The 16,438-nt window shown below is 42.7% G+C and overlaps 1 protein-coding gene across 1 annotated transcript; it reads left to right on the forward strand.

The window, feature by feature from the left end:
- Positions 1–1,142: 1,142 nt before the first annotated feature.
- LOC148514808 (uncharacterized) lies at positions 1,143–14,773 on the forward strand. Its single transcript, XM_088480950.1, has 10 exons — positions 1,143–1,173; positions 4,397–4,465; positions 4,765–4,794; positions 6,097–6,138; positions 6,273–6,317; positions 6,953–7,015; positions 7,259–7,321; positions 7,474–7,527; positions 11,581–11,627; positions 13,430–14,773. Exons 1-10 carry the CDS (start codon positions 1,143–1,145, stop codon positions 13,469–13,471), a joined length of 486 nt encoding a protein of 161 aa, XP_088337076.1. The 3' UTR covers positions 13,472–14,773.
- The last annotated feature ends 1,665 nt before the right edge of the window (positions 14,774–16,438 follow it).

Here is a 16,438-nt window from a genome sequence, read left to right on the forward strand (position 1 = left end):
AAAGAACGCCTTGAGTGCTGCCGGACGCCGCACAATTGCATGCGGGATCTGTGACTTACTATACTACAGATCTGCCCAGCTATTTTGTTGCTCATGGCGTGGCATGCAGGCCTCTGAGTCGTGCCATGGACTTGTGGCATACCGTGGTATTCTTCACCGAAGGATATGCTACGGCATGTAATACAGTGCTTAACCGCTGGGTGGCGAGTGCTCCACTGTTGTAATTTGTATTGAATGCCTTGTACTGAATGCCATACTGTTAAACTTACAGTAAATTGGATGGATATCACATTCACAGCATTTGCATGTACGCACAACCCATACTGTATTTTTAATGTCACATAATGTACATACAGTACAGTACTGTACCGTAAAGTAAGATCTTATAACAGGATGCAAATCACTGCACATACTGTATTGTACATACGGTACGGTGCAGTAACTGAATAGTAGAGAAGTTGCCCGAGTTGTCACGGTATAACCGATACTGTAGATTAATTAGATGCACGCACAGCTTTCACTGAGATGGGATGAATTACAGTATGACAATTTTTTTTTTTTTTTATTGAAAACCGCAGCGGGAGGAGTGCACAAGGATGAGGCCGCTCTGTGCAGTTCACTGTAGCTGTCGTGTGGGCTAGTGGTTAGGTGATCACTTTGGTAGAATTATGGTCCCGGGTTCGATCCCTGGAAAAGAATATACCATACCGTATATTTTTTTTGATTGTACTGTACTGTAATACTGTAGTGTTGTTTAAAAGGCTGCTTAAAAAGTAAGACATTACAAACTGTGCATTTTAATAGTGCAAAACTTTCGTCAATGTCTGCGCTGTGGTGGCTGTCTGCTTCGAGGGGTTGCAATGGGATTTCATGCGCATGCCCAGTGGAGGGGTTACAATGGGATCTGTAGTGCCAAGAGAGGGCTCTGTATTTCAATGTATAGAATGAGAGACAGGGCTCTGTATCACAAACTGTGCGCCCAAAACGCAAACATGCGACAATGTAGATGAGGTCTCAGCCTTACACACTATGGCTACGTCTCTTGGACTGTGAGAGTGGTTTCTGACTGAGAGAGCGCTCTGTGTTCAAAGCTGACTGTGTGTTTGAAGCGCAAAATAGCGTTGCATCGCAAACTTATGACAATGGTGATGCTGCTCCAACTTTGCACTCGAAGTACGGTAGTAGTGGGATCTGTATGAGAGAGAGCTCTCTGTATTACACGGTTGGCGCTATGGTGGCTGTCAGCCATCTGTGATGGATTAGAAATGGAGGGGGGTACAATGGGATCTGTGGCACCAAGCCATACGCCATGTAGCGCTATGCTATCACTGAGCATGCGCAGTTGGCTGTATTACTGCAGTCGGTACAGTACTGTATGCTGTTGAATTTCCATCTCTGGCGGGCGCATGCCCAGTAGGAGGGTTGCGATGGGATTCCTGGCGCATGCCCAGTGGGCCGAGAGTCATACACAGTGCGCATCAGGTTCCTTCCCCCAAAGCAAGCAAGTGCCTCTCATTACCATAATAATAAAGGAAGCTTTGTTAATCCATTTACTGTAAGCAGTCAGCTCTGCCCTATTGTCCTGAAAAATGCTACGAATTGTCACCATTGCCAAGGACACCATCCCCCGTCTGCTAGGACAACTAGTGTGCCGCTATGAATGTGCCTGTACTGTATATTAAAAACTGATGGTGCCGTTGAATTTAGCACCACAGAATAATGATTTCATAACTGCAGAAACTGGTAGTGAATCTACTGTATAGAATGAGAGACAGGGCTGACGGTGCTATGTATAGCATTACACCACAAACTTGTGACAATGTAGTGATAGTGATTTCATGACTTTAGAAACTTTTCAATCCTGTGATGCCCACACTACTTTGCCACTATGGTTATGACTACATTACAGTGCACCACAGACGCCTGCCGTAACGAGTGAATTAGTGTCGACGTGCATCGTGCGATGTACGACGTGCGTCACTGGCTAGTGAAAATGGCTGCTATGAGGGCAAGACGCTACTCGTCCGGCGAGCTCTTTGTCTTGGTGAAGTGGCGGGACCAAGCGTTTGCCACAAACCAAGACAAAGTGCTCGCCTACAGAAGTGCGAGCCAGGAAATATATAGCCTATATGGCGTGCGCCGCAGAGTACGCTCACTCCAGCGCAGGTGGAGTGACCTTCTTAGGAGGGACAGGCCTCGTCTAGAGCGAATTCGGAGGCGAATAATTCGAAGTAAGTACAGCATTGCTGTATAATCACATGAATTACAGTATACTGTACAATAACGAATACAGTACAATGCACGACTCTGACATACTCTACATTACTGTACACTGCACTGTAGGGTGTTGGATACTACAGTATCTGACGATGACTGACAGTTGTTACCACATACTGACATGACTGGCAGACATTTGATTGACAGGCTGATTAAATCTACAGTACTGTACATGGACTAAAGGGTTACATACTATTGGTCGACATGGCTTGTTTGATTAATAAACCTACAGTAACAAAAGGCAAGTTGATTGAACCACCATTCTAATGTCTGTCGACCAAATCTATGTTAACCTACAGTACTGTACACACTATTTGTCTGTGCTGGGCTTGCCCCCTTTAAGTCTGACATTATTACTGTACGTCATGGACAGATTCAGGGGTCTCCAATCAGCTCCCAACTGTCATCTCACAGGCTGTGTTTGAAAAATGAAATTTGGGAGCTGATTGGCTAGTATCTTATCACTTCTCACTCTGTGCCCCATTTTCAAACAAAGGGAAATACCAGGGGGAATTTTCGTTTGGTATCACTGTGATACAAACGAAAATTCCACTGGTACTGTATTTATTAATACCGTACTTACCCCTCCGGCGAGGTCTCGCAAAGTCCTCAGCGAGGTCCTCCGCTGGGTTCGGGCTCCAGTGTCATGCGCATGTGCCATCTTGTACAGCTCATGGGGTGGCGACAGTGCCACCCACATAGCCTATGTGTGACGTTGCACCACTTGGTCATACAGTACTTTACTGGACTGTATATTTTTTTATATACAGTACAGTACAGTACCATACTGTTTTATTTTGGGCCCAATGCCAGCTTCACAGACTGCAGTAGTTTTTGTACTACAGTATACTGTATTGGTTTGTATTTTAATCAATAGCTAATTCCCTAAGGCCATCTACAGTACTGTACCGTAATCCCTCTCCAATTTGGAATAGAGGTCTGAACTCTTGTTTTCAAATGCTCCTTAATGACGACATGTATCTTTCCCCACAGTGCAAGCAGCACCCTCTGCCCCGGCAGCGCCACCACCACCGCCGCCACCACCACTGCCACTACCCCCACCACCAGCAGCAGCCGGGCCCAGTGGGCTGAATTTTCGGAGTAAGTACAGTACACACTACTGTACACTGTTCTCTCTCTCTCTCTCTCTCTCTCTCTCTCTCTCATTTGTGTGTTTGTTTTTGGTGTTATGGACACTCTGGTCAAGATTTGTACAGTTTATTTGTTTAAAAATGGTTTTGAGGGAAAGTGACAGTACAGTGTTCTTTTTTTCCACAGTCCTACCTCCACGACCACCAGCACCACCACCTTCTGCAGCCTCCTCCTGACAGTGGTAATGATTACAACAGTTACAGTATGGACACAATAGTGTCATGCTACTGCCTTTTTGATTTTTTTGTATAATATTTCTTATCTTATACTGTACACACTGTACACACAGACTCGTCATTGATGAGGAGGCTGCAGGAAGCCCCATGCCATGTAAGTACAGTACACCACATTGTTTTCTACAGCACTGTATATCTCTCCTTTTCTTCCCTTGTCAGTCTCCCTCTACCTACGGTATCTCTTTCTCTCTCTCTCTCTTTATCCCTCTCTCTCTTTCTCAGTGTCTCTCTTTTCTGTACTACTGTAATAGTAGCATTATTTTTTTTCAACAGTATCACCAAGTCAGGGTTATATTCCCGGGCCCAGTGGCCTCATCTGGCCGCGTAAGTACACTACACCACATTTTTTCCTACAGTACTGTATCTCTCTCTCTCTCTCCCTCTCTCCCTCTGTTTTTCTCTCTTTAGCTCTCTCTCTCTTTCTCTCTGTTTTTCTCTCTTTAGCTCTCTCTCTTTCTCTTTTTCTCTTTAGCTCTCTCTCTCTCTCTGTTTTTCTCTTTCTCTCGCTTTAATTTTCCTCTCTCTCTCTCTTTTTCGCTCTCCCTGTTTTTCTCTTTCTTTTTCTCTATCTCTCTCTCTCCCTGTCTCCCTCTGTCTCCCTCTGTTTCTCTCTCTCTCTTTTTCTCTTTCTCCCTTTCTTTCTCTCTCCCTCTGTTTCTCTCTCTCTCTCTAAAAACATCTCCAACGTCTTCTCCTTACACAATAATTGTTTCTGTCCTTGTGTATTTTAGTTGACGACATTGAAGTGCCTCAGCCCTCCCCAGGGCAAGAGGAGGACCCAGACTCCCCTCCCCAGCCAAGTAAGTACTGTATACAGTTTTATACTGTAGGACATTTTGTATTAATACTGTAATACAGTACAGTATATATTGTAGTAATGTTACAGTTGAGTATGTTTACCCTCTACTTTCCCACTGAGTACTGTACAATACTGTATTCTTTTCTTTGTGTAGAACACCTCCATATAGTGATTGTGGAGCTGGAGAGCAGCGTATTTTTTTCTTTCTTTCTTTCTTTCTTTCTTTCTTTCTTTCTTTCTTTCTTTCTTTCTTTCTCTCTCTCCCTCTTTTCTCTAACATACTGTAATTTTTTTCAACAGCATCACCAACCAGTGGCCTCCCCATGCCATGTAAGTACAGTACTGTATCTCTCTGCTTTATTTCCCTAGTCTCTCTTTCTCTCTCCCTCTCTCTCTTTCTCTCTTCCTTTCTTTCTCTCTTCCTTTCTTTCTCTCTTCCTTTCTTTCTCTCTTCCTTTCTTTCTCTCTTCCTTTCTCTCTCTCTCTCTCTCTCCCTCTCTTTTTTTCTCTCTATTTCTCTCTCTTTACATGTTTTTTTCCCCCCAGTTCCAGAGACTGTACCCCCAGCCGGCCCCAGCGAGTACACTACAGTACTCTCTCTCTCTTTTTCTCTCTCTCTCGCTTTTTCTTTCTGGCTCTTTCTCTCTTTTTTTCTCTTTTTCTCCCTCCCTCTCTCTCTCCCTCCCTCTCTCCCTCCCTCTCTCCCTCCCTCTCTCCCTCCCTCTCTTTCTCCCTCCCTCTCTTTCTCCCTCCCTCTCTTTCTCCCTCCCTCTCTTTCTCCCTCCCTCTCTTTCTCCCTCCCTCTTTCTCCCTCCCTCTTTCTCCCTCCCTCTTTCTCCCTCCCTCTTTCTCTCTCCCTCTTTCTTCCTCCCTCTTTCTCCCTCCGTCTCTCTTTCCCTGTCTCTCTTTCCCTGTCTCTTTTTTCCTGTCTCTCTCTACCTCTGTCTCTCTCTTTCTCTCTCTCTCTTTCTCTGTCTCTTTTTCTCCCTTTCTCTATCCCTCTCTCCCCCTCTATCTTTCTTTCTCTCTCCCACTCCTTTATTTCTCTCTCTCTCTCTCTCTCTCTCTCTCTCTCTCTCCCTCTCTCTCTTTCTGTCTCTTTCTCACCCTTTCTCTCTTTCTCTCCCTTTCTTTCTCTATCCCTCTCTCCCCCTCTATCTTTCTTTCTTTCTCTCTCTCTCTCCTTTATTTCTCTCTTTCTCCCTCTCTCTTTCTCCCTCTCTCTTTGTCCCTCTCTCTTTGTTCCTCTCTCTTTCTTTCTCTCCCTCCCTCTTTCTTTCTCTCCCTCCCTCTCTTTCTTTCTCTCCCTCCCTCTCTTTCTTTCCCTCCCTCCCTCTTTCTTTCTTTCTTTCTTTCTCTCCCTCCCTCTCTTTCTTTCTCTCCCTCCCTCTCTTTCTTTCTCTCCCTCCCTTTCTTTCTCTCTCTTTCTTTCTCTCCCTCCCTCTCTTTCTTTCTCTCCCTCCCTCTCTTTCTTTCTCTTTCTTTCTCTCCCTCCCTCTCTTTCTTTCTCGCCCTCTCTCTCTTTCTTTCTCGCCCTCTCTCTCTCTCTCTCCTCTCTATCCCTCCCTTTCTCCCTCTTTCTCTCACTCTCATGTTTTTCCCTTTCTCATGTTACATGTTTTTTTCCCACAGTTCCAGAGACCGTACCCCCAGCCAGCCCCAGCGAGTGTCTGTGTAAGTACAGTACATTGTTCTCTCTCTTTCTCTCTCTCTCTTTTTACTTTCTGTCTTTCTCTCTTTTTTTTTCTCTCTCGTGTGTTTTCATTAATTTTTTGACTTGTCAACATTTGTTTTTCTTTGACACACAGATGACTGCTTTATCGTGGAGGCAGGCAGCAGCCCTGCCCTGATCTGTAAGTACAGTAGTGTACTGTACATTACATTGTTCTACCACTTTATACTTACTGTCTCTCTCTCTCTCTCCATGCATCTCCAACCTCTTCTCAATACACGCTAATTCTTTCTCTCCTTGTGTTTTTCTTATTTTCCAGTACTGTACAGTTTGTTTCGGTGACCTGTCTTTAGGTGCATACACACTAGACGATTTGGATGAACGCTAACAATATTGTTCAATGATACAGTACAGTACATTATACAGTGTAGTTCATATCATCTAGTGTGTACTGTATGCAGTAAATCACCAAGGATGCGTGTGCGCGCTCCCCCAAGGCATCAACTATATCCGCAGTGGGCTGTACATGCAGGTCAATCTATGGATATTGTTAACCCTCCCACCCCCTTGTCTTTCTTCGCTGCCAGCATCAGCAAGTGTGCATAGGGTACACTTGACAACGCCGGCACTGTGACGAACAATATCGCCTCATATACTGTATACAGTACCTGGTCTATTGCCCATGTTCCACACTGTACAGTAAGTGGATACTGTCATTAAAGTGTAATAATACAGTAGTAATAGTACTGTCAGGCTGAATTATTGATATTTTTCCATATTTTCATGCAAAATGACAATTTTTTTTATTTCCCACAGTGCAAGGCACAGAAGGGCACCAGCCTCCCAGGGACGACTGGAAAAGGAGGCAATCCATTTTGTGTAAGTACTGTACCATACACTACTGTACATTGTCTTCTACTGTATCGCAGTCCTTTTTTTTACTTTCACAGTGTCAGTCTCTCTCCCTCCCGTACTACAAAGACCCATCTCACTTGCTCCGGGGCTCGCGTGCGCACTTCCGGACAATCGACCCGGTTGCGCGCGGATGTGAATCAGGCCCTACTGTAATTCTTTCTCTACTGTACTTGTATAACAGGAACATTCTGTTTTTTCCCCCCACAGTTCTGCAACAAGGAAAGCCTCGGCACCAGTCCCCCACTGACCCAAATTTGGGTTTTTGCCCGCGTAAGTACTGTACCTTACACTACTACAGTATACAGTACTATAAATTGTCTTCTACTGTATCACTCGTTTTTCGTGTGTATGTATTGGTGTTATGTACAGTATGGAGGTGTTATTTTTTTCTACCGTATAATCGTTTTTTCTTAAACACACAGTCAAAAAATTCAAACAGGAGCAGCCGGAGCCACAGCTCCCTGGCCTCTGTACGCGTAAGTAGAGTACTGTATCTTTTTCTGTCTCTCTCCCTCTCTCTGTCTTTCTCTCTCCCTCTCCCCCTCCCTCCCTCTCCCCCCCCCCTCCCTTTCTCTTTTTCCCTCTTTCTCTCTCCCCTCTGTCTTTCTCTCCCTCCCTTTCTCTTTTTCTCTCTCTCTCTTTTTCTCTCTGTCTTTCTCCCTCCCCTCCCTCTTTCTTTTTCTCCCTCTGTGTGTGTTTGTTTTTGTTGTTATGGAGGCTCTGTTCAAGATTTATGGTGCGTACACACTGGGCGATAAAGTGGACGACTCAGGGAGCATATCGTGTCCCGTGGTGTGGGACTTTCTGTTTTTCTATTTTAAGATGATGCTGGATGCCTACATGGACCAAACTTATACTATATATTTGGTGTGTGAGTCCTGTCTTTATATAACTATTTATTTTACAGTGGGGTTACAGGCGCCAGCCGCCTGCTGGCACTTGTAGTTCCACAAGTGCCAAAGGGCAAGCATGTTGACACCTGTAGTTCCACTGGAAAAAACAATAGTTTACTACTATTTAACACTTTATTACCCATGTACTCACAGTTACAGGGGTGCGGAGAAGACCCCCGGGCTTCAGCCCTTCTTGTGGGGGTCCCCACCACCCTTGAGATCCCCGGCTTGGCCTGACCAGCTTGGGGTGCGTATGCTTTGGCCCTGGAGACCCGGTATAAGGGTCTCTGTGCTGTGGCATTACACCCCAGTCAGTTTGGGTCTGGTACTGGTTTTAAATATAGGGGAACCCTACGCATTTTTTCTCCCTATATTTAAAACTAGGACTGGCCCTACTCATTTTGTTCCCCGTAAGTTTAAGATCTAGGACTGGCTGACCAGTCCGGGGCTGGTTATGCTTTTTGAGGGGGACCCCACGTCTTTTTTTAATGTTTTTAAAATTAACCCTTCACATATGAAAAAAAACAAACAGTCTGCACATATTTCACTGATAAGTGCAGCCTGCTTGTTCGGGAGATAAAGTTGGGTAGGCAAATCGGTGGTTCAAAACGGACAGGATCGACCAAATACAATCAAACAATTCTGTCAAAACCGGCATAATGGTAAATTCCCAATTTTTTCAGTGAAAAAAAATGTCCGTTTTTGATCGATCCTATCTGAGTTGAAAAACGGGACAAATCTGAACAAAAACGATTCTTAGTAAATTTACCCCTTATACTTGGAACATTATATACCTATTTCCTGAAGATCTCCTCTAATATTGTGCTTCCCCCACAAGGTGGTGCTCTCCCTTTTTCATTGAACATCTCTGTAGAAATGTAAAGTTTTAAATGAATGTGGTCACAGCCATTTCTGTGCAACATTGACTAGACTACAAGCAATTGTTAAAGGTGAAATCTATCATCATTTTCTATATGGATAAATTTATGGCCCCACCATCTACTCCTAAAATGCAACGGGCCAGAGGAGGCAATAAACGAGGGGATCAAAATACAGATGATACATATCCTCCGCTTGTGCTCACTACCTCGGACTCTAATACTACCACAGGGTCCTTACCTGCTCCACTTTCATACGCACAGATTGTTAGAGAAATAAGGGAGATTGTGGAACCTCTACTACAAAAACAAGCTGAAAACTTAATGGGGCAAAAGCTGATCTTAAGTCACAAGTGCCCTCTATATCCCACCAAGTGTCAGAGAATGAGAACAGGATTGGAGCTAATTTTCATGAGCTATCAGAATTTAAACAAGCCTCCTCCATGACGTCCACTCGGTTACAGTTACTGACCAAATTAGATTACTTGGAAAATAGGTCTAAACCAGGGATGGGGAACTTCAGGCCCGGGGGCCATATAAGGCCCACGGAATCATTTGGTCTGGCCCTCTGAGCTTTTTTCTGCTAGCCTCATCTGGCTAGCAGAGTGCCAGAATCTATGCAGCAGTGCTGCCTGTAAGCTTCAGACAGTCACACCGCTGCACTTACAGCTCACCAGAGCTTCTTTAGGATGCTCCAGGCATTGCTGTAACCCAGTGTTTCCCAAGCTCGGTCCTCAGGACAGTCCACATTTTAGTGATATCCATGGCTGAGCGCAGATTGTTAAATCAAAATAACTGAGGTACTAATTAAGACACCTGTGCTCAAGTATGGCTGTCCTTAAAACCTAGACTGTTAGTGTGCCTTGAGGACAGTGGTTGAGAATCCCTGCTGTAACCACTGGAGATTGTGGCCCCGCCCCATGTGACATCACATGGAGGGGGTGTGGTCTGCACCGGGCTCGCGAATAATGTTATATATATCAAAATGGCCCACGGTAGAAAAAAAGGGTCCCCACCCGTGGTCTAGACACAACAATCTGCGGCTTCTTGGCCTCGAGGAAACAGTTAAAGGTTCTGTCCTTACTAAATTCCTTCAATCAGACCTTCCACAATTACTCAGCATTTCAACAGACTTAAACTCCATGGAAATTGAACATGCTCACCATCTGGGCCCCTTCTGGGACTACAACAACACCCGTCCCAGGGCTGTCATATTTAAATGCCTGAATTTTCATCACAAATAACTCATATAGTCTACCGCGCGTCAAAAGGTCCCAATTCATTGGGACGATGAACGCATTCTTCTCTTTCAGGATTACTCAGTGGAGGTCTCCAGAGCCCAAAGAAATATGTCTTCTATTTGCTCTCAATTGATCAAATCAGGAACTAGATTTGCTCTTTTTTATCCAGCTAGACCTCTTAGGGAGCTAAAGATTTCAGAGGCAGCGGATGCTCAGGCCTATCTTAATGAGGAGGAACGAGCCTCCGGGTCTTCTGAGATGGACCAGAATGACTGATGCCACGACGACTCCCTTCACCTTTTTCTAGATGTATTAATCAGATTTTGTTTTTCATACTTGAGATATCTGCTGCATCCTAATACTATATTTCTTTTTTCTTATTCGGTATTATATTATATTTCCTGAATGTATTAGATATGTTTGCTATTTTGAATTTCTACTTAGAGTTTTAGTCATTTAACCATTATTACATGGTACCATTTCTTGGTTTCTCATTTCAGTTGAGCTGATTCTATACTACACTAAGTATTTGGATATACGTTAAAGTTTACGCTAGTCATTTTCGGTTTTACCAGTTCTCATAATGGTTGTGACCGCTACATCTCATATTTTACATTATGATACTTTTTTCTTCATTTGTCTCTTTACATGTTTTAATTTTCATCATCCTTTTATTTCTTTATCTGATTATTGGCAATATGTATGTTTTCAAGTGTTAAAATTGCAATGCTTGATGGTTATTTTAAGTGTATTAGATACCCATGTCGCTTCTGTTGTAGTCACTATCTATCTACTGGTCCATTGGCAATGGTAATTATTACATTTGTTATAACTTTTCACAACATAAATAATCTAATATTAGTTTTAGGTTAAGACCTCTCATCTTAGATTTTGTACGTGGAATGTTAGGGGGACCCACTCCCCTGTACAGAGGAGACGCATAGTGACATATCTTAATAAAATTAAGTCAGATATTACCGATCTTCAGGAAACCCATTTGACCCCCTCTGAACATGCTAAACTAAATTTGCTCCATCATCGGGTTTTAGACTCCTCCTCTTATTTCTACAAGGTCCATGGTGTGGTAGTACTAATCCGCTGGTGTATCCCGTATACTATCCACTCTACTGATATAGACCCTTGTGGATGCTGTTATTATTGATGCTATAGTAGATGGTACTAGATACTGCCTGTGTAATGTTTATGGTCCCACTGCTTAAGATAAATCGTTTTTTCAGGGTTTGGTTAATAAATTATACCCTTTTGCAGATTTGAAAATTATTTTAGGCTGCGATTTTAATTTAGTCGCCTCCATAGTTTTAGACAGGAAAACGTTCTCTCATTCCTCCCCTAAACAACCTAAAATAGGGTGAAACCATATTGCCACTGAGTTAGGTCTACTGGACATGTGGAGAGTGAGACATCCAACTGAGCTAGAATATACTGTACATACTATTCAGCATTTTCCAGACTTGATGATTTTTATCTTTCCAATTCATTGTCTCCTATGGTTCTAGATACAACTATTGAACCCATATCTATATCAGACCATGCTCCGGTTTGGGTGAGTATACAAAGTACATTTTTATTAGGGCCTTGCTCCCAATGGCGTTTTCCGGCAAGGCTTGCCTACTCTCTTAAATTTAAATCAATGTTGGAAACATCTTGGGTTACATATGCATCTAATAACCAGGCACATAAGGATGACCCATGTTTGTTCTGGCAGACCGCTAAGGCAGTAATAAGGGGAGACATAATTTCTATTATGAATAAATACAAAACAGAATAAGATGTAGCTTACCGGTCAGCCCATACTTCCCTAACAAATGCTTTCCATGCTTTGAAAGCATCACCTTTGCTCAAATTCTTACTCAGATAGATGGTAGATATATTCAGCCTGGTAAATTCCACTTTTTCAAATATGGCAACATACCTGTCCTAGGCGCATATTCGTACCTAGACGCAAAAAGTCCCGTACTTTTCGCATGCCGGACTTTTCGCCGACATCGCTGTTTTTCCATGCAAAAAAGTATTGCGCTAGTCTCCGCTTATCCCCGTATTCAATTAGAAATCGGTGAAAAACAGGACCCTGCAAAACGCAAAGAGGCGAAAGTGCTGTCAGTTTTGGGGAAATCAGCCTGACACCCCCCAAAAGATGCACTGACATTGGGGATCACTATAGATACCCCCGAATAGGCCTGCTGATGGTATTTGGGGTACTTAAATGGTCTCAATAGCTGCTAATTAGCGTCTTTGCACAAGTGGTGAAGAATAGCATATAGTAGTTTTTTTTAGCAGAAAATAAGTAGCCCCAGCAAATTTGGGGTACATGAAAAAGGGTGCTAGCATGTTTTAAAGTTGCTAAAGTTAAGTTTTAAAAAATATAAAAAATCCACCTGGGAGAAACCCCAGAGGGAATCTGCAACTGTAATGTATTGTCAGCGCTAGAAAGGAGGTTTCATTATCTCTGTTGTGCATTAAAAACACCTGGGCCATACTTGAGGACCCCCTGGAGTCTATTTCGCTAGTTTTTAAATTTGTCCCCCAACTGTGGACTTTTTTGGGGTGATCTAAAGTATTTTTGAAAACTTTTTTTCACGCAGTTTATCTTTGGTTGACTGTCCCAAGGGTACAGGGGGGTTTTCCAAAGTTTACACCCCAAAACCCAAATTCTGCACTTTTTTTTTGACACCTATTCATAGGCGAAACTTTTTCGCCGGTTCCATTGCATTGAGTTACCGCACCGGTGAAAACTCTCCGGAATTGAATATGGAGGAAACTTTTTGCATGACATCACTCGGATACTTTATCGCTGAAAACGGGTTTTCGCCGCTAATTGAATATGGCCCCTAGTCGGCTTCTTTCAAATATGTTATAGGGAACTGAGTGGTGTCATCCTGCTACAGCAGCTACTGACAGCCTATGAGCAGTGTAGCGGCTCAGCGCTGAAGCCACGCCCCTGCCCTCTGCCTTAAAGTTGAAAAAAAACTTGTTTAGTGCTCGAAGTGACGGTATGCCATAACGTTGTATACCGCCACACTTCGAGCACTGATCAAGATGATATCTATTTAATGTATGTAACCCCCCCTTTACCCTCTAAAGTGACACCAGGTTACTAACTTCCTTGTGGTTTAGTGTACCCACTTATTTCCTCCGCTAAATATTGAAAATCCTTTAGTTATATCAGTGCCTCCACCCAAGTATTGGTTGTATGGGTGGGCCTACTTGGGAAAACCCATAGCTATGTTATTCAGGCTTGCTTGGTTAAGCCAATCAATGTAATTATGTAACCTGTTGGTATTATATATGCAGTAATTACACTTTTTGAAAATAAAATACCTTTCTTCTCTCCTCGTTAACATCCAGGTCCTTTCAATAATGGTGAACCGGTGCAACATACACAAGTAATTGTTCATCTATTCCAATTAAGAAACATAACAATTATTTGGACAATACAATATGCCCCACAACCTAGAATATATCAATATACCTTCCATACATATACTTCTGCATGCCATACAACAAAATAAGTATAATATGGAGACACAACTAACCCTGTAACACTTAGGTATAATTGGTCCCTTATATACACTGCAGTACATTGGTACACACTGGGGGCCTTATATCTGATCCATTGTAAAAGTCTGAATTGGTTAGTTGACTAAGGCTCCTGTATCCTTTATTAAAAAGGTGGTTATCAGTACTTCTATAGCGTCATCTTTAGAGTCTATTGCTGATAGATTAGAACATCCTTAGCTTAGTTTTCTTAATCCGGCTGCACTAGAGAGATGATTTGTGTCCTATAGATATATTTTCTCTTCTCCATTCCGCTACAAATATTGGATAAGCTGCAATATGCACAGATACTGTCCTTTCTTTAGTGATATTGTATCCACTAGAGCTCAGACACTAACAGTATCTCTCTTATCAGCAGTAATGCAGTACTTTGTAGGACTGGCATATAGTTAAAGGGTTTCAATGGTAGCATAATAGTCTCTGGGCAGCTTAGTGCAAAGGCTTATATAATGTCTATATAAATGCCACTGCAAATCCCAATATAGTAGTGTAGTGCCTGTCCTAATCAGCTAATCAATCTCCTCCTTTCAGCCCTCTAATAAATAAGTGATGCTGTTCTAAATATAGGAGAGGCTCTGCCTCTGTGACTCCTTATTTCATATAGATATATGTGAAGCCGTATGCTGCATAATAAGGTCTCTATACTGGGAAAGATATGTGCTGTGCAGCTAGGTAATTGTGTGAAGGGTCGTCACACTTATTCTGTTCAGCGCCACTGTCTCCAATTCATATTCTGCCTTCTAGAGCTGACCAATCAGCGCATGCTGATGCTTACTGCCAGCTGCCCGCTGCCGGTCACTCGCCCCCAGGGAAAGCTTCTAGAAGCCACTGCTGCTAACTTTTTCCCTGGGAGATGCTGACCGCTTGTCAGCCGCAGTTGCTGTCACACAGCTCCCTCTCTGACAGGCTTCTTCTCCAGCTCCACCCCCATGTGCCTGGCAGGCACAAGGGGGTTGAGCACCCAAGGAAGGGAACTCCAGACTAACCGCCAGCTGCTGCTGACAGCTGTTATATACCTCTCTCCAACCAGTCCCTCTTTTCCTGACAGGAACCAACTCCCAGCCAGATCACTCCGCCTCTTCTTCTACAGTGCATGTGCATCCCATACACAAGGGCATTCTTTTACCTCAGAGAAAAGAGTACCACATAAACTGTCATATAAATACATGAAACATATATGCTTTTTTTTTTTCATAAATTGTATATACATGTCATTTACTAAAGGCTATTTCTTAAAGAATGAATAAATTAGGCATGTTTTACCTCAATATACAACTGTACATATGTCATACTGTATATAAAATTTGTCAACCCATGTACACATATAGCTTTAGACTATGTGTTTATTAATACTATATTGCTTTTAACCCTTAACCAGGGTTACATTTATATTAATAAAGAATTTATTCTTTTAAATAATCATTTATCCTGTGCACCCCGGAAACTGCTCTTCTATCTTCTTTTTTCTTGTGTTGTGTCTCTAAGTTACATGATCACTGGTAAATGATAATATAATAAAAAAGCTTAATGATTATGAATCAGTGATAACGAAAGGGAGGATATACTATACAATACCTTCCCCTGTATATTTTAATGTTGTATAGTAACAATTACATGTACAGTACATTGCATCAATCACATAAGCAATTGGACTTCTACTTGTCTCCATAATTAACTACAGTGTATGATATTGAAAAATTGTTATAAACACACTGAAAACTGCTATTGGATTCTGTAACACCCATCCACCACCATAATAGCAGGAGAAGACAGAGCATGGAGTGTATAGTGCTAATATTATCAGCTTCATTCTGTTGGACGCCTACAAGTCTATTAGAGAAATATCTGCATTGGCTGTATCTTATGTGCAGAGCAGCAAGATAGGCCCTTTGTCTGTTAGGTAAATAGAAACTTTAGCAAAGTGCATACCTGGGACACCCATGGCCGTGCCTTCAGTACAGCAACTCCCTATTTGGCAGCAGTTTCGGTTTTAATTAGTTCCTCACTAAGCAGTAGCTTTAGGCGCTGTAGTTCCTTTTCCCTCTGCTGAATGATGACAAGCACAGACTTCTCAAAGTGGCTGTTTGCCTTTTTGAAAGTTGTGGGTTCATGTTTCTTTTTTACTTTTGCAATGTACACGTTTCACATATTGATTCACCTGATGACCTGAACTCTATAAACTTACACTACCTCTCGCCATGGGCTGGCCATCAATTTCCCTTTGCATTCATTATCTCATCTTGACACTCCATGTGAGAAGTCAGTCATGGTATGGCTTATGTAAATGTTGATTATGTGGTTTTGATACATGATGTAAGCCTCAGTCCTCAGATCAGAATTATGATCATCATTTGGTACTTTCATGGTGAAGGTTACTGTGTTATCTTGTAGGCTCCCACCCCATTGTCCTGACTAACTAGCCCATAGCAGTAAAGAGTCCATCAGTGTCTCCTCAGTATGGAAATTGAAGACTGAAATATCTACTCGTCTATTGAGAGTGATACCCTGCTATCTGACATGACCTTGCTCAGTCACATATGTAATGTATATGCTTTATTCATAGCTCAGATAACCACTGCAATGCATTAACTTACCTTCCTAGTTTAAAGCTCGGTACACACCTAAATGATGGATCAGCCGGCCTCCCGATGGGCTGACTGATCCAATAATTGGGTAAGTTTTCTGCACAAACGAAGTTTGCATACACACTTACCAATCCACCGCCCGACGTGCCTGGCCATAGGAAGCGGTAGTGATGTCATTGTCGGTGATTATTGTAACTGAAATATTGGTCTGCAA

This window comes from Taudactylus pleione, unplaced genomic scaffold, assembly GCF_031769625.1.
Source record: "Taudactylus pleione unplaced genomic scaffold, aTauple2 ptg000258l, whole genome shotgun sequence".
Taxonomy (NCBI): Eukaryota; Metazoa; Chordata; class Amphibia; order Anura; family Myobatrachidae; genus Taudactylus; species Taudactylus pleione.

What these genes read in the sequence shown, in the direction of transcription:
- LOC148514808 (XM_088480950.1), top strand. Translation starts at nt 1,143, where the DNA reads ATGGTGATGCTGCTCCAACTTTGCACTCGAA. An exon ending in CAGTGGCCTCCCCATGCCAT is followed by an intron (nt 4,795 to 6,096) that starts GTAAGTACAGTA and finishes TTTTTCCCACAG; the next exon opens with TTCCAGAGACCGTACCCCCA. An exon ending in AAATTTGGGTTTTTGCCCGC is followed by an intron (nt 7,322 to 7,473) that starts GTAAGTACTGTA and finishes TTAAACACACAG; the next exon opens with TCAAAAAATTCAAACAGGAG.